This window comes from Heloderma suspectum, chromosome 2 (genome assembly GCF_057233095.1).
Source record: "Heloderma suspectum isolate Gila_16-S chromosome 2, 16-S_ref, whole genome shotgun sequence".
NCBI lineage: Eukaryota > Metazoa > Chordata > Lepidosauria > Squamata > Helodermatidae > Heloderma > Heloderma suspectum.
The window spans coordinates 288,020,456-288,044,908 of NC_139459.1; the positions used below are offsets into that span (position 1 = coordinate 288,020,456).

Sequence of the window (24,453 nt, forward strand, 5' to 3'; positions counted from 1 at the left end):
TCCTATGCATGTTCGTTCAGAAATAAGCCCCACTATTGGGCTTACTCCCAGGTGAGTGTGTTTATAATTGTAAGATTACAGGCTTAGTTTTGCAAGTAACAGTACAAATTGATTTCACTATGCCAGCAACATCACCCAATTTTGGTTCTGATTACCTTAACCAACCCTCCCCCGCAGCTCCATTAGAAATTAGAAAAAAAAAGAAAACAATAACCTAAATTAGGAGGATAATGCACCCTGATGATGAACTCTGAAATCGATTTTGATCTCCTTTAACAAAATGTAGTTTGAGGGTATTGTGCATGTGTGAACAGCATTTCTATGGGGGGAAACCTCAAATATAAAATTGCATTGAGTTTTTCTATCACTACTTGCTGTTCTACCCAAGAGGGCAATAGGTAAATAGGCCTAGTACCTGGAATGTGATAAAACATCTTGAATTATAATTATAAAATGCTTGGAAATTCACCTTTGCCACTAGGGATCCTCAAGTGCTTGTTATGTACTAATAACCTGGCCTGCTCTTTCCCCAGTGACATAACACAGAATTCCGAACACTCAACCATACCCAACTTATTGACACAATGGAAACCAGCACCAATTTAAATATTTTTAATTTTCTTACAACCACTTAAAACGGTCATGAAGTACCACAAAACTATGTACATTCATTTACAGAAAAGAAAAAACCCAAGCAAAATAATCCATCTAAAATATTTTAAAACCCTTTTACTGATGCACCTATCCAGCAAAGGAAGAACTTCAATAGTAATATTTTAATGTGCACATTTCTCCATTTTAGAATTTTACCCTCAATTCACACATATATATTAATTAAAATCAAAGAGGAAAAAAATAGAGCAAGCAGGTGGAACAACACAATATACATCTTTAATTAAAAAAAACAGCAGGGAAAGTGCATGTCCGATGAGCGATTACAACAAACAGATCTACATATACGTTGACAGTATCTGCCCTAGGAGGCTCTTTCAAGAGATTTTGATTGTCTATAAACATTAACAGAACTGGAGGAGGATGTGTGCGCTGGGTGAGGGTGGAATATGGCAGCAGCTTGAGAAGCTGACAAACAAGAAGCCTCAATAATACATGGAAAGCATTAAGGCTTCTTAGGAGTTGCAGTTAAAGGAGTAAGTTCTTCACAAAAGGTCATCTATTTAAATCACCCCTACCCCATTACTCGAAGTTCCAAATGTCTGGTGGTAATTCCAGTTTCTACAGAGCCTTGCTTAACAAGACAAGAACTTTGCTTCCTCTAGAGATAAAAATAAATGCAACTTGCTGCATTCCATGGTTCAAACCCCTTATACTGTTGGTGTCAAATTGTATTCTTTTAAGCAGTTTTAATCTGGTAGGCTGCAGCGTAAGGATTAGATCTAACTTCTGGCAAACAAACAACTTATAAGGAATATACCCACTGTACTTCTAGCCTCTCTCCAGTTTTGATGGTTTTCAGACATATATATTTATAAATAATTCATGTTAGTGGTATTCACTATACAACCCATTTGCTACAAATCCAGCCTAAAGGGTGTTTGATTACTGCACACATAGTGAATACCACTGCACTATATAATGAGGTTTTAAAACTATTATTGTACACTAAAATCCATTCTGACCTTTCACTCATAAGGCTACCTTCAAAAACAAAGGTCATACATGAATGATTTGGGGGAAGTTAATACCAGCATGAGTTCTCAGCATCCAGTCAAGCTTACACTCATGAGGTTTTCAGGCAAAGTCAATCCCTTTGTGCTTAGCAAATCTTGGGTATTTTGAAAACTTCAGTAGTCCACACAGTAGGCAACCATCTTAGGAAAAGCTGAAAGTTATGTTGAAAGAGCTTTATTTAAAACATTGAATTTAATTCTCTGATAAAATGACTTTTGGCAACATGTCTCCTGTTAGATTCATAAAGCTTCACAATACGTACAGAAAGAAATAAAGTGGCTGAGGCAAAGACGTGATTTGGCCATCCTGGTTTTAAAACTTCACAATTTGGCGTATATGTGAAATCTACTCCTCCTCATGGACAACCCAGCTGCTTTGAGCTGATTAGCCTTTGGCTAGTAATACATTTAAAAAAAAACCCTCTGCACATATGAAAAATGTGTGCTCAATTCAGTAAGTAAATGGCGCATTATTATATTGCTAGAAATTTAGTAATTGACTAATTCTACCTTCTTGCGAAGTATTTATGTGATCAGGAATAATAAGGCTTCCATTAGCTTAACAGGATCAAAAGTTGCATAACAGGCACAGAAATGATAAAGCGTCAAATGTTTCCCCTAATCCTGCCTCCTTCAAATACAGAGTCTGGTATAAGTCTTACATGTTACTAGCTTCCCATTTTCTCCCAAATCTCTAGCATTATAAAAGTGGCAGGTATGCCAAGTAAAATTAGACCACAACTATCTCACATTTTATTTGATAGCTGTGCAACTTCAAAAGACTTTAGTGTAGAGTAAAGAAAGTTTATGTGTTAACATTTTTCTGTCTTCTCTAACTTTATAAACTATTTTCCAAAAAAGCCAATTGTGGGGAAAAACTCTGTATCTTAAAAAATTATTTTCATATTGTCTTTTTTATAACAAGTAGCCCTAAGAGGCATGAAAAGTGTGTTTAACTTTCCCTGCTCTCTTCTTTGAGGGAAGGTATAATACAGACCTTAATGCTAATGGGGTGCATACACTTTCTCCTAGCTAAAATGTCATTGGTATAGTAAAATATACAATGCTATCTAACTTTGCCAACTCTCCCCCACTCCACTACAATAGTACAAGAACCTTTGAATGTCATATCAGTACTAAGTCAGATAAGACTCCAACTAATCCATTTGGCCAGTATGGAAAGAGATGAACGGTTTGTAGATGAAGTTATGTTTTACTGAAGTTGGAGAATAGTCCAGAACTATTTAGGGAATGAATGCTTTGTAGATTGTGTCAAACCCTTTAAACTCAAGCCCACAAGACATGCTTGAACTTCCTCAAGAAATGAAGTGTACAAGTACCCGTGTGTTGCATAGAAATGACTCACTCAAAAGTAACAAAACAATGAAAAGCATTTTTCTTTTTGAATTCTTTTTGAACTCCCCTAAATGGATCCCACTGGGACCAAATTGCTAAAGCAAGACAGAAATATAAGCCTATAAATATATCCCAGCCAGCCAGCATGTACTCCACTGGCATCAAAAACATAGTTTGACTTATTTACAGCAATGTATGGAGTATGAAAGTTTTAACTTTAAAAACCCTGAAAATCTTAAAGACATATGTTTGTACATACAAAGTACTTATGATTTCCTTCTGGATTATTTTTCAGAAGACATCCAACAGGTGCCTGTTTATAGAGCAAAAGATACACTAAGGTTGGATGATGAAAAGAGACTGATTTTCTTTCTGGTGCTAGATAGAGGCATTTGCACTCACACACACACAAGTGCATTTTCTCATAAATAAACGGACCAGCTGAACAGCACTAATTTCAATATACAAACGTAGGTGCAAATTCGGCCCATCGGTACATTTACTTAGGATTTTATGTACTAAATCTGCTTTGGTTGAAACCTGAAATACGAAAGCTCTGGGAAATCATTCTCTGCATCCATAGTCTAGGGGGTCCCATATAGCTAGGAGGATTATAAGGAAATGTCTTTCAAGATACCATATAAGATACCTCTTCCTAAACAGCACTCATGTATACCCTGGGACAAGAAAATAATGTTTCAACCTGTGAATGCCTAATCTTCACAAACTGAAGTGGCCAGATATATTTCAAATTTAATATACACATATAATGGATAGAAAGGCAGAGGCTGACCTGGTGCATGACTGGATCCCAGTGAGTTTGGACCCACTCTGCAGAAATCAAGACCTTTAATTCTTCAATAGTGTGCACCAACAATCAGTGGTTGCAGTTGTGGGAAGTTGCTCTATAGATAAGCATTAGCCAGCACAATAAGTTGAACACAGTTGAGTTCTCTCTCCATTGAGCCACAAGGTCTTGTGGAGAACCATGGGCCCCCCTCTCCTAAAGCGTTCACATAAGTCAGCATATGCCGCATGAACTGTGCTACAAAAGGGCATCACAATTCACGTTCTGTTAGATACTTAGCTAGAAGAGGGAAGACAACATTCCACCCATGCATCTACAAAACAAATACAATGATTTGGAGAATCCTCTTAATATCTGAGTATTCGTAGGAGCTCTGCGTTTCCACTCATTCTTCCTCTACAGATGTAAGGTCAGGTTTTCAAACAAATGAAAACGAGAGAAGAAAATATAATCCCTATCATGTCATTTTCCCTACAAAAAGTAACATGCAATACTTTACTAAAATCTTTCCAAACAGAAAAATGGTATTACTGAAGTGTCAATATTTCTGAGCAGCTTTCAGTAAAATATAAAATAAAAAAGATTGCATCTTTTCTGTAAATCAAAGTCATTCAAAGCAAACATCCAAATTTATAATTCTCACAATCTGCCCCCCCCCCCCCGTGCCTTTATACCGGCAACATGTCAGGCAGAAATTCTATCAGGCATAACCATCATCACCACCACCTCTCCATGACAAAGAACTCTACCTGTTGAATGTATGACTATCAGGTAGCCATTAAAGGCACCAAGCCTCTGTCAGGAGAAAAAAAGTTGAAATCCCTGTTCTATCTGCAGAAAAGCAGTTGTTGCATAGCGGTATATGACCTTCTCCGGAAATTTTTACTTCCCTCGTAGCTTTTTCAGGTTGTAGAGGTAGAGAGCAAACTCCAAAATAAAGATCACAAACAAATCTGGCTGTACTTCAGTGTTCAAGCTTTTGGCCACACCACTTATCTTGGCAATCATCTTGAAGATAAAGAAAATGGGGTAGTTCTGCAAATAGTGAGGAGATTTCCATCTATCTACATTCCCTTCCACATGCTGTCAAGTTTATCCTTTCCAGACCAGAACTAAAGGAAATTTTTCTCCCCTCAGAGGAGAGATTTCAACCACCTTTATTCATAAAAAGGTCCTGACATACAGAATGAGCAAGTACTACATTCCTAAGCCAAGAGACAGCTGTGAAAATAGCTAGGATTGCATTCATGTTTTGCTCCAAGTATTTTTTTTCCTTCCCTCAAAGTGCAAGACTGCAAATGTCAGTTTATAAGCAGTTTCCATCTGACCCTCCTTGGTGCTCCCTACTGAAGAAAGAGCAGGACACTGCAGTTGTGCTTCAAAAATTCAGTTTCAACATTGCCCCCCTCCCCCTTCAGTTAGCAAACTGCTGGTAGAAGGCAAATTTTACTCTTTCAATGTGATGGCAAAGTTTAATGGCTGGGCCAAGTTTCAAGTCCATGCACTCCTGAACAGTGGGAAGGGTGAGCAGGAGAAGTGCCTGTCCATCTATTTCCTGTTGAGAGATGGAGAGAGAACTGGAATCAGAATTAACAAGAAATGACACCAAGATGCATTAAATAGTAGTAAACCTGTAGTGTGGCTGAAAGCTAGCAAACCAAAATAGAAAATATCCTTAGACCAGTATAAACGTAGGGATCAAAAAGGCTTAACTATGTGCCATGCCAGAAAACTATGTGCTCAATTAGTAATTGCCAACAATAGAACAGTAGAATACCTGATCCAGAAATATTCTAGCTAATGGTGCACAGTCTGTAGATTTGAGGAACCGCACAACATCAGCTACGCTCCATTCCAGAGGGTTGCTGTCCAGCTGCAACTTTTCGCCAACTTCTATCTTTATTTCCTATCCCACAAATCCAAAACACAAAAGCAAAAATGTTACATTTGCCATGCTCAAAATATTCACATTTTTCACATATCCCCATTAAAAGACCACCACCCGACCTTTTCTAAAGGTCCTATAGGCCATGGGTGGTATGTGTGCATCAACAAAAATTAAGTCATGAAATGTAGACTATGTACTCAGACACAGAATGCACAAACATTTCAGCTCCATGCCCCTATTCCTTCCCTCCCCCCAGGAAAAGTAATAAAGTTGTGTGCCCGTGAATGCAGCAAAAGAAACTGAAGCACAGATGGGCACTTTTGGGGAACCCCCCTCCCCAATCATACCAACCAGATGAGATCAATAGGTTTCCAGCAGTCCATAGGTGGAATGTGCAAATGTTCTTCCTTATGATGATATGTCCCTCACCTCATCCACCTCAGCGTTGGGTGTACTGGTTAACAGTTCTCTCACATTTGTAAAGGGCTATCATGGAGAGCTAGGCATGCAGTGTGTTAAACAGATGTAATTGCATATAATTTGAAAGTCTGTGACCCAAACTAGATGACGCAGTAACATTGCAATCCTATGAATGTCTACTCAGAAGTAAGCTCCACTTAGTTCAATGGAATTTACTCCCAGGGAAGTGCGTATAGGGTTGTAGCCTAAGTGTGTAAATATATTCAAAGTGTCTGATTTTTGTCACTGTAATTTAGGGTTCAAGATTGTGACCACGGTGCACTAGGAAGGGAGGTTTAACACTCCGCCCCCCCCCCCTCCCCGCTGCTGTAGTCCCAATGAAAATTGCCCTCTCCAGCTGCTGTTCACCCAGGGAGGGAAACTTTCAGTGATGTCAATGGAAATTTCCTTCCCAGAGTGAATTTTATTTCATTTATTATATTTCTATACTGCCCCACAGCCAAAGCTCTCTGGGCGGCCCACAAAAATGAATAGCAGCTTGAGAGGGGGCAACTGTCATCAGGCACACAGCACAGGGGTAAGGGATTAAACCCTCATCCCTGCACACTCCTGATTCACTGAACACAAGATGCTGCTGCCTTCTACTGACTCAGATCACTGGTCCATCTAGCCTAGCCAGTTGACACTGGCTTGCAGCAGCTCTCCAAGGGGGCAGACAGGAGTCTTTCTGACCTAGGACATTCTGCATGCAAAGCCGGTGCTCTGCTGCTATGATCAGCACCATCTGTGGTTGCTACTTAAATAAGATAAGTCACACATCTTAAATGCATACATACATTCAATGTATTGTCTTGCATGGCCCTACATTTGTCCTTTTTTTACCCCAACCTGCCTGCTTACCCCAACCTGCCTGCTTTCCTTCTTACTATCAGTGGATCTTGGTTCGATCCCTGCCTGTTCTCCTAAAAGCAGGTCATGTTATTGTGTCAATTCCACAGTTAAGGTAAGTTCCTATAATATACACAACCAGGACTTCTGCTGGAAACTGGAGATAAGATGCCTAGAACTCCTTGGAGATAAAGCAGGGTATAAATGTTTTAAAATAAATAGCAGAAACTATTCTCCCTGGCTTTCATATTAGGTCTTCTGCCAGCAAGGCAAAGGGAAGGACTTTTGATTTCAAACTGATGCCTACTAGCTGATACTACAATCCTTCTGGTGCCATGTACCATGCAACCTGCCTGCCTATTTGATCAGCTAGAACAAGTATTAAATGTTAGAACCAATGCTTTTCTTCTGTTTGCTTCCTTGACTACTTTTCTGCGTTCTGTCTGTTTGTTAATGAATTAGCCAAAAGTTCGATTTAACTGGTGCGTTCTGATCTGGGTAGATTCTGACTAATCTTACCTTAACCCCCATTAATGCCCTGGTTGTTGTGGCCAAGCTCCAACAAAAGTGTATGCTAACCCTCTAAGAGAGTTGGGTGGACACAGCTTAGAAGCTGGCAGAGTTGTAATCTGGTAATCTCTCCCTCTTAATATATGAGAGACTGAGGGCACAGTCCTATCCAGACAGGCGGCCGCCTCTGAACTCAGAGGTGACCGCCTATCCAAAGCAGGGCAGGAGAAGCATGGAGAGGATTGTTCTCTCCACGCTTCTCTTGCCCTGCTTTTTCTGCTAGACAGCTGATTGTGGCTGTCTAGCCGTGGGAGGACAGAGCGGGGAAGTAAGCTGCTGTACAACACATAGGATGTGTCATACAGGCAGTTCCGTCCTCCCCGCCCCAGAACGCCCCCAGCCACGTCCCTTTCCGGCCGCTCGTGCTCCTCTTGTGAGTGCGGAGGATGGGGCTGTTCCGCACTGCCTCGGAGGCAGCACAGAAGTGGGGGGAGGCCAGATAACACGATATCCTATGGCCATCTAGCTGCTGTCTAGCGGCCATAGGATTGCTCCCTTTGGATGCAATCCTATGCTTATTTAGACAGAAAAAAGTCCTGCAACTCCCAGCATTCCCTAGCCAGGATTGTGCCTTTACTGTTCTTTAACTCAGTAACTAGTGGCAGCTATTTATTGATGCAGAGCATGGTAAAGCAAAGTAAACATGTTACTTTTATTCTCATAGCTGTAGCTGGGAATGTTAGACTACTGAAATAGGAAAACAAAAATTAATGTCTGGTTGAATGAACCTGACACTCAGATGTATAAACTTGGTGAAAGAAGGTTATCATGTTTACATATAATAGACTTTATACAGAACCTGGGAAAATTTGGGATACGTAGTGTATGTTGCAAGCTATTACTCCATTTTTGCACTATTAAAGGAATTGTCTCCAAAGGGAAGAAAGGGCTTTCGTGCAGCCTTAATAGATCTTTAAATGTAGCTTTAATTATTAATAAATAATTGGAAGTTCAGTCCACCAGGAAGTGTTTGAAATGATTATTTACTGCAAGCCAGACTAGCTCAATCTAAGTGAACTGAAGGCCCCATCTAAAGTGATGAGCTAGGCCAGTTAAAAGCAAACATTTAGACAAGAATTTGTCTCAAATAGGGATGTATGGATTTTGTGAAATCCGTTCTGTCTGTGTTTTGCAGACTGTTGGTCATCTTTTGTTCCGTCATCTGCTTATTGACAGAACTGGTTTTCTTTTAGGGACATATGAGGTTTTCATTCCACTTGCGTGAATGCACAAGTGCGAACGTGAGTACCCCCACCCCCACCCGGTCTGCAAGTCCACAGAATTTGAGCGACTCTGAAAAAGCTGGTCCACTGAGGAATCCACAGGTTGGATTCACAGAAATCCAAACTCATTTGAATCCACTGTGTATTTCTCCAATATGCCTACTTTCAAATATGCTTCCTGTGGCCCCTAAGCACATTGAGCATTGCAGTGGAGAAAGCACCTCTAAGATGGCCCCAAGTATACACAAACTACATACAATGGGAAAGCCCAGCACCACTTTGCAGAGGTTTCCCTGCCACCTTCACAACTGGAAAAAGCCAATCAGGTACTGGAGCAAAGAGAGGTATGTCTGTCTGTCCACCCCATCCATCTTTCTGACCCCCAATTACATGTTTAAGGCCAAATAATGTAAAATGATGGATTATTTTGTTTCTAAAGATACTTCTAAAACAAACATTTGAAATAATTTTTCGTTATCTCAGGGTCTGGTTCTTTTATGCTAACTTTGTGCTAACTTGTGGTTGTATTTCCTCACATGCTAATTGGAGTAGCTATTTTATTCTATTTCTGTTTTTAGTCCTAAGTAAACCTGACAAGCATGGACATATACTGCCATTTATCAACAAATGGGGAAAAGGTCCTAACATTCAAGATCTAAATGTCTAAATCACCTACTGAACAAGTTCCCCCTTTCTGAAAGCTAGATGTTCACTGCTAAGATGTACTTTTTTGTTTTGTTTTTTTAAATCAAGACATACCTTTGGTGAAGGTGGTTTATTTTCATCATCTGAGAAGGAAAAGGTTCGTAGTTTCCTTTTCTGTGTGTCCCGGTCCTGCGCCCCAAAATGGGATCGCTCGCTCTGCGTGGGGGAGGATGACTGAGATTTCTTCTCTGACACTTCAGACTCTTCAAGCAGTTCCTCCTGATGCTCAGAGGTGCTGTCTTCAGTCAGGGATTCTTCATCCACCTCATCCTGGTCATCCTCCTCTTCACCCCCACTGCCCTGAAATGATACAGGAAGGACATGGGTAGGCTCATCTTGGTGTGGATTAGTGAGGCTTGTGTGCCAAAGCATATTCCATGGTTAATTTATCCAACACTTATCTGGCCTACAGCGTCAGAAATAAATATCTCATGGTCACATACCTGGGGTGAGCCAGCTGGTGTGTTATCCACAGAGGTAGATGATCGTTTCTTCTTATGAACAAAGAAGTTTTTTCGTTTCTTTCTCTTCCTGCTTGCCTTCTTCATGCTTGCCTCTGTGCTGCTGTGGATACCTGGTGGTCGGCCAATCCTTTTATTTCTCCGCTTCCCATAATAGTGGGCTATGGGAAATTAAAAGATGAGAATTCTTACTGCAAAATTTCAGGACAACTCATTTATTAGTCCTTAAAAAACAGGGCAGTAAGAGGAGATTTTAGAGGCGCTTTTGAAAGTCCTGTTGTTGCTGCTTGATACGCATGCACTACCCTGTAGGTATGTGCCTTAGAAAAATAGAAGAAATGATACAGCAGTTAACGCAGCCTGCTAGCCGCTAGACAAGGAGCACAGTGTTTCAAATAAGGGGTGGGGTTGCCAACATTTGCAGGTCAAACTGGTCTGTAGCAACCAATGGTCAGGTTTCTCAAGATGAGGGTGGTGACCCCACCAGGAGTGCTGAAGGTGCAGTTTTCATTCTGTTATTGTGTTTTTAAATGTGCTTTAATGCATTTGTTTTTATTATTGTTTTAATCAAATTTTAATTGTGATTGTAAGCCATCTTGAGTGCCATTTTTCTTGGTGGAAAGGCAGGGTACAAATCAAATCAAATCAAAAAATGAGGAGGATCATTTTAGGCAATAGATGAATTGACACAAGGAGAGGGTGTGTGTAGGGACCATGATGTAGAGAAGCAGTATGTAGGTAGGAGCTGATGAAAGTGAGCATAACAGCAAAGTGTGTGAGTGTGTGTGTGTATGTGTGAGTGAGTGAGAGAGAGAGAGAGAGAGAGAGCAAGAGCGAGCGCAGATGATGGTAGGAACATAAGGAAGATCTAGTAAGCTTAGGAGAAGGGTACAGTTTCATAAGAGGATAAGCCTATATAGTCATGATGGCCGTATATTACTTCTAGTATTGGAGGCAGTGTGCCTCTCACTACCACTTGCTGGAAAACATGAATGGGAAGGTGCTGTTCCCCTCATGTCCTGCTTGTGGGCTTCCAATAGACAGCTGGTTGGTCAGTGTAGGAACAGAAAGGTGTGCTAGATAAACCTTTGGTTTATCCAGCAGACTCTTCCTACACATTCTGAGAAATACTGAAACAACCAATGTTAGTACAGCTTTTATTCTTACATCAAGAACCCATTACTGCCAACTGAAACTACCATTCACAGTTTGCAAACTATTAATAAGGACAGACTTCACTTTTTCTATAAGGTGTAAAGCAAGAATCATGAAGAAGTTGGATATTTTTCTTGATGTCTGCATTACAGTCCAGGAATATATTCCAGGTTTTCCTGAACAGCTTCCCGATTCATTTCAATCGAGAGAGAGGAGAGAGAGAGAGAGAGAGAGAGAGAGAGAGAGCTGATAAATACACACACTCCTTTGAATACACGTACTGGATCTCTACAATGAAGCCAGTCAACCTGTTATGCAGGAGATCTGCAACAAGATCTCCTGATGTTTTTGTTTGCACTTTAAAGCAGCGATAGGACACAATGTTTGTCTCCCTCACAAAGCTGCTAGACCTTCCCATGGGACCTTCCACAAATACCAGTATTTTCCCCATGGGCTCAACACCAGATTTCTGGGAGCAATTTCGATCAAATTTAAAATTGCTTGTGACTCCTTTGAAATGAAGATAAAAATGTCAGGAGATCCATTCATGGATCAGCCACATAATAGGTGGTTTTGTCCTCAGATCAAGGGGACTAGCTTACTATAATTTTACAAGTGCTCTGTGCTGCTGCACTAACTCTTTAAGTCATCCTTCCCCAACCTGGCACCCTCTGGATATCTTGGTCTGCAACCCCCATAATACCCAGCCAACATGGCCAATGCCCATGGTGGCTGGGAATCATGGGACTTGCAATCCAACACATATGGAAGGCACCAGGTTGGGGAAGGCTGTTCTAAGTATTCTGTGGGCAGATATTAGACACAGGGCATGATGGACCATTGCTGATATGATCCTGGTACAGTAGATCTTCTGAGCACATAAAGTTTTAAGGATACTGTAGTTTTATTCTTTACAGTACTTTTAAGGATACTGTGCATTGATAGGAAATTATGCTTTCTAGCCACTGACCCACGTTGTAGCACTGTCCAGTAGTGAATGAGAAAATCCACTTGTAAGATCAAACACCACAATACTCACTATATTTGGTTTTTGTCAGAACAGAGCAGTTCTCTGAACACTTGTCTAGCACCATCTGGGGGCCGAAGAGATTTGGACAACATTCCAGTTTGATACAGGTCTGCCTGCAGAAGTCTGAAACCCGATCCGCTGTTCTTACAACCTCCACTGTGGCACGGTAGCTCTTTCCTTTATACCTGTAGCAAGAAAACAAACATTTGGTTCGATTATAATTGAAACAAAAAGAAAAGAAGTGAAGATATGGAAGCCAGGCCACTTTATGTGGTAAATATATGCAAGCCATTGTAGGGCTGGTGAAATGTTGTGCACCACCATTGTCAGATCAAGATACATTCCTACTGAATTGGTATTACTAAAAAGGTAAAGAAAGAAGCGTGTGACTAATAGTGAGTTCAGCAAAGTTTGCAATTCTTTGGTTCTGCATATAAACCTCAGCCACTTGTTATGCCCTCCTTCAGTACAAGGAGAGCATTCTAGCCCCAGTATCTGAGCCAGAGAAGAACTCCCGCAACGCACCCACTCCCACCCAGCTGCGGTGGTAGCTGCAAGGGGGCGCGGAGATCACAGATCTCTTTCCTTCTCCTTTTTTTGCCCTGGTACATGGAACAAATCCTGTTACGGCAGTGTCTCAGGTATCAAGCGACCCCTGGAAATGGCACCCTGGGTCACATCTGTACTAGCATTCACTCTAGGCACCAGGGAGAAGGACAGATTCCCTCCCTCCCAGAGTAGAAGGAACAGCGGCCACCATCACTAGAGTCACCACTACCACTTAATGGGGTTTGGGAAGGTAAAGTGAAGCAACAGCAAACACTGGAGTACTCATTGGGGACGGGGTGGGGATATTTTCCACCAGTGTAGCAATTAATTGCTGGCCCAATCCAAAGGGAATGGGGGGGGAGAGGGTTTAGTCTATTACTAATTGTCAAAGGGATTTTTCTATTTCAAGACATACACCACTTATAACTATGTGGACTGCTCTGAACTCTATACTCTTAATCAATTCACTTACAGAACAAAAGAACATCAATAACTTCTAACCTAAGCCTTTTGCTGACCTTCACTTGACAGCCTTGCAACCCTTCACTGAATATATAAATCAGTTGCCCAGTGAACTCAGAGATAGTTACAAAACTCAGTGTTGCAATGTCAGTTTTGCAATATCTAAAATAACTCACTCCTTGTTAAACATGAAACATCTGCTTAAGTACTCCTACTTATTTACCCAGCCCCCCCAAAAGGCAGCAGGGACGTTCTGTTTAACCAGGAGACAGCATGATTAGGTCAGTTTTTTTCTGACATCTGAGAAAGTCCTCAGGAATACAACTACCCTTTTACTTGAACTATTCTCTGGACTTTTGGATTAGGTTGATAAGAAAGGGAGAGAGATTTTTTCAGAAAAGAGAGAGGCTTGTAATATTAGCTGCAGTGCTATTTTAATTTCACTCAAAATGCATGTTTATTTTGGAGGAATTGAAAAAAATAGAGAAGACATGAATCATTAACATCTAATTTAGGCATATAGTCAGTTATCTTATGGAAGAAGATGAGTGATTTGAGGCAGGGGTGCTTATGTGAGTCCCATGTTATGCCCACCCAAAGCAGGCTCACTTATTTAGATTTATATCCCTGCTCTTCAAACAGATTATCAGGGTACCTTCTGGTTTTTTAAGTTGGCTGTGGGGACTGGACGGGACTGACTGCTGTGGTGGCAGTGAATTGGTGGAGAGATAAAGGGTTAAGCACCTCCTCCTGCCTGCCAACTCTGCCCAGCAAATGCACCCTCTCCCCCATGGCCCTGCATCAGCATTACAAAGGTGGTGGTGGTGGTGGGGTATTGTTCCTTTGTAATGTCTAATTTGGCTCAAAGAGCAAAGGATAAACACATGATACAGAACAGACAATTTACTTTGCTTTCAGGGTCTCCCCGTATCCATGCCAAGCAGCTTCCTCATCCAGTTGGATTTCTCTAAGAACACGGCTTGGCTTATAGGCAGCATTGATCAACAAAGAGAGAACCTGAAAAGCGCGTGGGGGGGGGGGAGCGGGGATAAAAAGAAAGGGAAAACATGATGTAACTTGTATAGTAACATTTATTTTAACATGATAATATGACTTAGTAGATTAATTCTATTCATCTGAATTAACCACAGTGAGCGTACCAACATCACAGAGTCAAATATGCAAGCATAATAAGATTAGAAAGAACAACAGTAACTGCAAGCCAAACCAGACAGTAAGTGAGGACTAGCCAATAATTTATTATTTGATTGCCATTAAGTTTCCAATCTAGCAGCTCTCGATATAGCCTAGCTGTCTTTCCTCATTTCCTTCTGCTTTGTTCAGGGAACATCATAGCACTGTGTTTATCTAGCAAATGTTTCTGCCTTCTTTTAATTCAGCCAACATGCACTCAATTCCAGCGCACATTTCATTTCTTTTCCCCAAAAGAAATAGTTCTGTGAGGGGCTGGCCTTATACTAAAATATAAAAGAACTAAAGTGTACTGGCAAACAGAAAAGCCAATGAGGTTGAAGGAAGGGTGGATGCAAAGTATAGGCAATGGGATGAGAAAAAATAATTCTCAAGGAAGGGTAGTTGAAGAAGGAGGCTTGTGGACAATGGCAGAAGATGACAGGTAATTGGGAGCTTTTCAACACAATTTCACAGCACATCATTCAGGACAGGTTGGTTAGGACTGGGAGGGAGAGGGAAGGAAGGTTGGTCAAGGTGGCTTTCAAAGAAAATATTTATCCTTGCACTAAAATAACTGGAAAAACCCATGAGTGAAAGATGCCTCATTCAATTCATTCCAAGAAGTTAGACAGCCATGTAAGAAAATATACATGAATTTAATGAGCAAATAATCCAGAATAATGAACCTGAGATTTAAAATAAATCATATTAAAGTGCTTTGCATTGCTGTACCATGGCACAGTAACTGACAAAACTGGCACTATGAGGAATAACCAGTGGCATTTAACATGCAGCAGAAGTCCCCAGAGGCAGTTACAATAATCTAGGATCTTCTCAGAGGACTATACATGTTGTAACAGATCTCGGTAACAGATCTAGTTACCGACATCAAATCTAATATTCTGCCTTGGGCAGATTCTGCTGCTATTTAGTTCAGTGCCAGGTGTTTATTGTCTTCTCTGCAACACCACTTAGGCCTTTTTGCAACACAGTGAATTAATTACATGCCTGATAGAAGTCTAATCTTCCCTAAAACTTTTATTTATTAATTACAGGATTTCTATTCTACCCTTCCAATTCATGAATGAAGCACTCAAGGCAGCTAACAATTTAAATCTAATCAATACAAGAGAACAATTTCACAGATGGGGATTCTGCTAGTGTACTGCCCACCCCGCTCAACAGCCTCTTTTCCGGAGTTAGCTGACGTGGCCTCGGAGTTGGTGCTGGAGTCCCCTCAGCTTGTGTTGGGGGACTTCAACGTTCATGCCTGGCAGGAGTGGCTCAGGAGTTCATGGCCTCTATGGCAACCATGGGTCTGTCCAACTGGTATCTAGCCCCACTGATCTGGCAGGACTCACTTTGGGTGTTGGGTGGGATAATGGTGATCTGGAGGTGGAAGAGTACTGTAAAGGCCCTGTGGAACCACCACTCAGCTGGCGTGTGGCCTCTAAGGAGGGGTTTTCAGGCCCTGAATGCTCCTTTCGGATCAGCAGCAACATGAGAAGACCCAACAGGGGAGGTTGGAGCTGGGGTGGTGGTGGTTGGGCCCAGCTGGCACTGGGAATGTCCTGGGTTGTTTCGTGACAGCCGAACCTGGAAATTCTGGGTTGTTTAGGGGTGAAACAATCCAGAATTAACCCAAACAATTGAAACTGAAAATGACGTGCACACCTGCTCATCTCGGGCAATTCCTGGGTTAAGCAACTGTAGAACTGGCAATGGCTCTCCAGGCAGGAGTTTTTCAGCTCTACCTGGAGATGCCAGGAAGCGAACCTGGGACCTTCTGCATGCAAAACAGGGGCTCTGCCACTGAGCTATGGGCCCTCCTTAGCGGGACTTACTTCTGAGTAAACAGCAGAGTTTCAATCTGAGTTGCGAGGCACAGGGAGGTCATATAGGAAGACCAAGAGACCCTGAATTCCTTCTGTGGCTCCCAACGTTTTGGGCCTGGCCATATCTCCCAGAGCAACCGTTTCTGTGAATGCTACCAAACCCCCCCCCCATTTTGTGTTGGTGCTCACAACACTTTCTCAAAATTCCAAATGTGCCCACAGGCCCAAAAAGGCTGGGGACCCCTTTACCTAATATAGGTAGGCTAGTACGTTGTTTCATAGGAAATTAAACTTTTTTGTACTTACCTCGAAGGCTGCATTAGGGTATTTCTCATCTACTATGACTAGATGGGGGGTTTACATGGAGAAAGCAAATTGTGCCAGAAACTTATAGCCATGTTTTCCAAATGCCCGTACCTCTTTAAGAACAAGGACACAATTTCCAGGTCCCACAGACTGTGGCAGTTCAGCAATTCTACCTTTGTTAAGATATGGCCCTGAGAAGCAGCGGTGGTTGAAGTAGATCTTTGGACAGCAGTATTTCCCGTTAGTTACAACTGGAAAAGTAAAACGATTTCAGAATGCTCTGCAAAAAACACTCACTTTAAATACTACCATTCAGGTAATCTAAACTATAATACGGAAGTAACGTTTATTTATTTTATTTATTTTATTATTAAATTTATTAATCGCCCATCTGGCTGGTCACCCAGCCACTCTGGGCGATGTACAACATACAATAAAAACAGTTTAAAACAATAAAATTCTACAATAAAAACATTTTCTAAAATACCCTAACCCACCCCTAATGCCTGCCTGAACAACAACGTTTTTAATGCACGACGGAAGCTCATTAAAGTTTACAGCTTCACATGTATATATCTTGACTTTTGATAACCCACACCATGACTACATATGGTTAATTCCCATCTCAAAGGTTTATTGTTTAACACTGACAGTCCACCTCATCATGGTCAACTTCTAAATATTATGGGCTGGAACCCAAGAAGCAGAAGTGGAACTGTGGTCATGCAATGGGCCTCTCCTGCCTCCTCCTCCTCATTTCAGCCCTCGCCCCCAAAGCTGATTCAGAGGGTGAAGGGGCGCTCTGGAACAGCATGGGATAGCTGCATGGGAGGCTGCAGTGTGACAGGTTACAAACCAGAAGTCAGGGAGACAGCCTTGTGCGAGTGCACGTAGCTTTCCACTGGCACAAAACACCTTTGGTTCCAAACTTGTGTGCACCATCTAAACAATTAAAACTCCCCCCACCCATGCGAAAAAGTATCTTAAAACTTGATTACGCTTTCCTAACAAACAATGGTAGAGACCTAGGTGACGCAGGGTCAAATTCAGAATTGATACAAGGTTCAGACCAGCCTTCTCCAACCTGGCACCCTCCAGATGTGCTGGACTACAACTCTCACCATTCAATGGGCATGCTGGCTGAGGACGATGGAAGCTGTAGTCCAACACTTCTGGAGGGTGCCAGGTTGGGGAAGGCTGGTGTAGACCTTAAACCTCTCAAGGCTAAAGATGAGATTTCTGTCATTAACATGGAGAAGAGACTTCTAGAATATCCTTCATGACTTTCTGTGAACTTCCGTTGGTGATGTATGCAGAGGCCCACAAGTCCTTGTGGGTGAGGCAACATCAGTGCTCCAGCATTTGCACATGACTCATGTTCCAATTCCATTGTGCAAATCTTTTCTTAGGTTCCACTAAAGCACAATCTGGGCATTTTTTGTGTGGCTTGTTTGGGCTGGGGAGTTGTCAAGCACCTGTCAGACCAGGCCATAATGCATTGCTGGTGAACTGCGTTTGGCTTGATGATTCACAAGTTGTAGAGGCCTGATAAAAAATATTGGTATTTTCATATGTTTTTGTCTTGAAAGCTTGTTTTCCCAGAGCCATGTGTTAATGTTGAAACAATGTGTATAGTTAGTTTATTGCTCAAGTTTTCAAAATAAGTCAGCATCCTCTGTGATGCAAGATTGTTAAAGGTATTGATATACCAACAGTCATTCCATTCTAGCTATGCTTGGACTAAGAGTCGCTTTCTTTTAAAGCCCTAATTCCGTGGAGTTTATAATTGGCATATATAGAGATGAGATTGTATTGACATAACGCCTCTCCATTTAAAAACCAATTAAATCCCAGAATGAGCAGCCTCCATTTTTGCAAAGCTTACATTAGGTAGTGTCTCAAACACACACTTTGCTGCATTGCAAGTGATGCAATAAGATTTTAGCAATTTGTTTAGCTATTTCAGCAGCAGATGTACTTATTCAACATTCATTCATTCAACAGTTTAGCAAATGATTAGATTTCACCATCTGGCACATATGGAATTTTACTGTCAAACTATCTTGTGCTTATAGACATGCCAGAGTTCTCTGCGAGGCAGAACATAGTACTTCACTGCTGAGCTGAAAGAGTTCAAAGTACAAGCAGGAAATAGTTGTTAGGAAGAGCCTTACACAAACAGAGTAGCTCTAAACATCTAAAGCCAGTGATGGTCGTTGATTATATGTTTTGTCTGGAACTACCATGATTCCCCCCACTGGAACTCCCTTGTTATCTAGTCCTGCTCCCTTTCACCCTATTGGGAGGGACCAATAACCTGGTATTATACTGGAAAGTTCCCTTCCTTTATAGTATGCAACATTTTGTAATATGCAAATGTAGAGTTATCTTTTCCTCATATATTGTATATACACAGCGTTTATAGCCTTACTGTCCAATTACCACACATCCCGCCCTCCCCTGGCAAACACACACTTCTTTCTTACTGGTGTCAGCAGAGTTCAGTTCCTGGCTCTTTAGTCCCTCATGGTCAGTCCTTGAAGACAATATTCTGTCAAAGAAGGAAATAGGATGAAAAAAAAGTATTATTCATACTTGACTTTGCTATGTGGCTCTTTAGTTCTACATATTATTTTTTTTAAAGCAAATGTGATTTGTGCCTCTAGCATTGCATACCTAGTGCATGGAGAGATTTAATTAGTTAGAAAGAATAGGTACTCAGTGTATAGGACCTATGAGGTTGCCAGGCAGGTGCTCCTGAGGAATTATGTCCACTGAAAAATGTGGGTAGGGAGGGACCAATAACTTCCTACCATTCCTAAAAGTTGTGTGCCTGAGAGAAAAATTGACGGGAGACTGAAACCAAACCTTGCAATGGTCCCCAGGAACTGGAGAGGACAGAAAGCCTGCTTAGATGCTCTGCCATAGCCTGTTGGACTACAGATACTAACATTCAATCCTAGATTATTATATGACAGTAAGTTCAACTGATTTAAAAACACACACACTTCCGTTCAAGTGTGCTTAACAATGCAGCCTTCACTGGGTATTCCAGAGTTCTTATAAGATGAAATCACACACTTAGGATGTCACCAATAACCCGCCAGGTGAATTCCATAGAACAGTATCATTTCAAATAAGTTCACACTACACAGTCTCCCTTAGAGTTTAAGGTCTTGATTAATGGAATGGCCTTTTCTGAATTAGCAACATCTATTGTTCTCTACTTTTCTAATGCTTTAAGTTCACCATCTGATATTACAGCCCAAATGGAGATTCATAAGGCTGTTCATCAGTAGTACCCCTGGGACATTTTGGGGAAAAGACATTAAGTGAAAAATAATTAATAACACCCTCCACAGAATAACTTTCAATCAGAAAAAAGTGATCCCAGTCCTAGCAGCACTTATGAAAAAGGAAAGGGCTCACATCTGGAATAAAGGCAATGGTTCAATTCAAATGAAAGAGAAAGCCATGGTCCCCACTATGAAGGTAAGCTGCAGTGAGTCTTGGGCTCATGAACTCCCCCAACTGCCCCCTTTCCTCCTCCACACCCATGAGGAGAAGCAGCTTCTAATGATAGCCTAGCCACGGTTTCCTGTGATGTCTAAACAAACCACATTTCCTGGTGGTTTGTTTAGACATGTGCATGTTTTGTAGCATTTGAGTGGTGGCATAAATGCCTTTCCTACCATAGGCAAATAGAACTCGAAGGTGATATACAGGAGTTTCATGATCCGTCTACCACAGTAGGAAAGATATCCACAACACCATTCAAGCATTACAAAAAGTATGTGGCTAATCTCAGTGTCAGAATTAAACACTGAAGTGGTCTTTGGGCACCATATGATGAGTACCTGCTCTACACTGCTGTAGGGAAGATGAATTTGGGATACCTCCCCCTTCCAGCTCCTATTGTAGCAGAAATCAGAGACAGAGAGACCATAGAGACTACTCTATTCACCCCCCAGTACTATCAAACAGCATAGGCAAGGAAGCTTCTAAGCTTTGAATAAAGAGTGAAGCAGTGGAAACAAGATGCTAACCTCCCGCAAAATGCCACCTACCCTGAACTGGTACCCACAGAGTAAAAAACTAACAAAAATCCAAGCAAAACTAGGCTAATCTGCACAAAGTTACCATATCAATAAGGGGTGAGACTGAGGAAGAAACAGAAGAATTTCATCTATTACATGCTTACTTGGGGAGAACTGAAGAAGTTTACAAAAATAATTTCAATCCGGTATTATAGCCCTATGCTCCAAATCCAAATGTAGATTTATTATACCAGTATACACTTTTAGTTCCACTTGCTCAGTACTTGAATGTCCATTAACAGGGCTCAGAAGAGATTTACCTCCACTATAAGCATTAAGAGAAACTGTTCCGATGAGGTCTGCGTACCAAAGCATTGAGCCAATATAGAAGAAATTTAGATGACCATTTTTTCAGCAGTTCCAAGTGCTGAGCTCTAGCTAACTGTCATTGTATTCAAGGTTCTCCAAAATCAGCCACTGCTAGGGATGAGTGATACATTTAATACTTACTGTTTCTCTGGTTGGACCACTGCAATTTTCTTCTCTTTGTTCACTGTAAACCAAAATGAACACAATAAAGAACCAATATAAAATTTTAGAAGGTGTCCTATGATAACATACGGCTGTCACAACCTTTTACGTGCAGAATCACAGCATTTATGTGGACAGGCTACAGCCATGTTTTGCAACTGCTTGGAACACCTATTTCTTGTGAAATTTAAGAGGAACTGAGCAAAGAACAATTAAAACAAAAGTGTACCCTGAACGTTCCCAGCTGGGTGACAAGGTTTTCTTCTTCTTCCTGAACTTAGAGACATGCATTTCTCCAATTTCACTCTTAAAATGTGCTATAATAGTAGTCTAAACGTAGGTGCTTGCGCGTTACCCGCCTATTGCTGCTCATAACTAACCATTCGTTTCTAGGGAGATTAGGAACATATTAATTCAAAATGTCTTACAACTTTCTCCCCATTTCTTTTCTAGGAATTTTCTCATATGTTATGTTACAATACAGAGCATGTATGTTTTATTATTATATGTGAGAAATGGATATAAAGTACTTTGATGTACTACAATCTGTGCAATTTCACAATACGTTCTATTATAGTAATCATTATTCATACCTATTGCTCTGCGAGGAGGTCTGAGCTGGTATCCATTAGTTTCACACCAGCCTACTGGAAATATATTCATGGATTCCACACACACTATGCATTCAAGCACCGGCATTTTAGAACCTGTTAAAATAACATGCAAAAATCTTACAGGGCTACTCAGTTCTACTGTTTGTTTTGATCTGACACATCAGAATAATGGCTTCCTATACCAGATGTGTGTGTACCCACAGATTTGAATAAGCCCTAAGTAGCCTGAGAGGCTTCACACATAGGACATGAATAGGAATCTGGCAGGATACAAGCCTTTAACTGTCTTTTCTGTCGGTTTTATCAGGAGTGGCAATAAGAAACAGCCCAAATACCAACATAGCCATTTTTTGGAGTAGCTGAGAATGATTTATGACACTCAGACAAGTCAGTGGTGTTAACATGACACTTGGGAAAAGCAAACCAAATGCAAAATATCTATCTTCCAAAAGACAACTTACTTTCCAGCTGTAGCCAGAGATAGGAATCCTTCACCTTTGTAACTGTAGCAACACAAATTTCTTGTGGATCTTCTGGGTTCACAGCCTCAAGTTTCATGTTCTCCTTAAAACCATGGTCAGAATTTAGCTAAAACGAACAAAACACAAGACAGAATGTACATTTTTAAAGCAGACTCAAATACCAATGGGGAAATAGTTCCGAATAAATTTCGTGAATAAGTGGTAAAGTGAACCTTTGGAGGATCACCAAGCACTCAGAAACTGTAACAATATCTAATCAGCAAGTGTGGCCTCTTTTATGTCACCAAAAGAATTTCAGCTAAGCAACCACATGAGTTTTTTTTTTTTTAAATGGATGCATTTGTTATAGAACATGTGGGATGCTCTGCTTCAAACCCACAGCTTGCAATATTTAAAATAAACAATTAAACATGACAAAAGGATAGTGTGTGTCTCATTAGAAGCTTGCTTTATGTGCAAAGGAAGGCTTGGTTCCTACAACAGCCAACAAGGTAATAAACCTGGGTCTCAGTTGTACCACTTCAGGCTGAGTGTAGACCCACAGAATTTCCTCCTCCACACGCTGGGGAAGGATCAAAAAGGCTGCATACGATGTTCCATGCATACCAGGCCTTCCCCTTCCCACCGCAGTACCTCATACCCTTACAAAAAGGTATTCCCGGAGGCTGGGGGACTCCGTAGAGCAGTATACAATGTGATAGTAAGGGTTTGCAGTCAGAAAGCAAATTGGCAATCACAAGAAACTCTACGTGTGCATGGGGCTGTATTTGGATCCCAGCCAAACCCAAAAAATCTCTGAACTTGAAAACACTAGATGTCAGGGAGAAGGATTCTAATCCAATTTTCCCCCAAATATGCTAAATTTCCAGGTGCAGGATTCCCCCCACCCCTTGGGAAGCATTGCATCATCCGAACCCCCACAAGTAATCTAAGCGGTATACTCAAGGCGCAGATTTACCACCTCACCTGCTGTTTCTGGCCAAGACATAAAATGCCAATGCTACACTTTAAAGACATGTGATATCATCCGCTTTGGTAGAATAAACCAAATATTAAACGCTACAAATGTCTGTTCAGGCATTATAGTATGATGCCCTAACCCCACCTCCCGCAAGATATTTTAATTCTTTGTTCTTATTATTATGTCATTATGTGCTATGACTAAGAAGCTTTATAAACAAAATATATACCACTGAAAAAAAGACACTATACAGTGAATGCTCACCAAGGAGAAACAACTCTGGGGAGCAGCCTCAGCTCCACACTGCTTGAGATAGTCTGCCCAGTCAAAGTCTTGCCCAGGATAACCTATGAACCAAGAAGAGCGACTCTGATTATTGCGTCTGCAATCACACACTTCCTCCAAAAAGATATGGGTGACATCACGAGCACCAATAGGAGAGGGCAAGGAGGGGCGGTTGTGGTCTCTCCAGTCCTAGTCTGCCATTCTCCTACACCACACTGGCTCCCTTAAGTTTGTGTTATTCAAATAGCTGCTGAAAACACAATAATGCCTTCATTCTTAAATCAGGTTTTGCAGAGTATTTGAAAAGCCCATACCCAATGCCTGTCCCAGATGTACATTTACAATTACTATAATTACTATGAGAAATCTTACCTCACCTGGACTATGCTGTTGTCCAGTATCCGCAACATAACTCAAGAAACAGCAGTTCTAGCTTGTGGAAGACAGTATTTCCAGGTACAAAAGCACAATGTTCTAGAAAACTGCTGATATGAGTGCAGAGAGACTATATATGCTCACCAGGCGGAGGGCTGAGATGCAAGCCATTCTTTAGACTCCACTGCACAGGGAAAATACCAGGACTGTTGACATGACACACGCAAGACTGGCTTGTGGTACGTTCAGGTCGCAAATCATCTATTTCTATCATGAAATATTTATCACTGAACACCTGCAAGAAGGCAGAGGAATGACTTAGTTTTATATTATCAGCCAGATGGTCCTTGTTCCAGAGAGGCCATTTCCTGTGCTAAGTTTGCCAATATTTTTATTTATTGGCTAGGATGCAAAAGAGCGATGTTAAGTGTGCCCGAGGACTTGAGCATGCCCACTGGAGGTTACGGACTTTTTTTACTTTGAGCAGCTGCCCTCTACAACATATCACAAACTGCTTTTGAAACCTTGGTTTCAAAATAGGTAGTCATGTGGCAAGGGAGAAGGTGTTATTCGAGAAATGCAAGTCTACAGTTCTCTTGGGCAGATGGAACTAGTTGTGCAGTTCTTTGC

The 24,453-nt window shown here is 41.2% G+C and overlaps 1 protein-coding gene across 2 annotated transcripts in view; it reads right to left on the bottom strand.

Moving 5' to 3' along the window:
• Nucleotides 1-741: 741 nt before the first annotated feature.
• Nucleotides 742-24,453, bottom strand: part of SFMBT1 (Scm like with four mbt domains 1) — a 100,806-nt gene continuing 77,094 nt past the window's right edge. For both annotated transcript variants that reach the window (XM_084839787.1, XM_084839788.1), the window contains exons 9-21: nt 23,968-24,118; nt 23,428-23,510; nt 22,182-22,308; nt 21,700-21,813; nt 21,086-21,128; nt 19,025-19,089; nt 16,650-16,789; nt 14,111-14,220; nt 12,202-12,377; nt 9,990-10,168; nt 9,601-9,846; nt 5,630-5,758; nt 742-5,407 (exon numbers count right to left, since the gene is read on the bottom strand). In XM_084839787.1, coding sequence (XP_084695913.1) covers nt 5,267-5,407; nt 5,630-5,758; nt 9,601-9,846; nt 9,990-10,168; nt 12,202-12,377; nt 14,111-14,220; nt 16,650-16,789; nt 19,025-19,089; nt 21,086-21,128; nt 21,700-21,813; nt 22,182-22,308; nt 23,428-23,510; nt 23,968-24,118 — 1,704 coding nt within the window. In that variant the 3' untranslated portion in view covers nt 742-5,266. The remainder of the gene's footprint in view (nt 5,408-5,629; nt 5,759-9,600; nt 9,847-9,989; nt 10,169-12,201; nt 12,378-14,110; nt 14,221-16,649; nt 16,790-19,024; nt 19,090-21,085; nt 21,129-21,699; nt 21,814-22,181; nt 22,309-23,427; nt 23,511-23,967; nt 24,119-24,453) is intronic.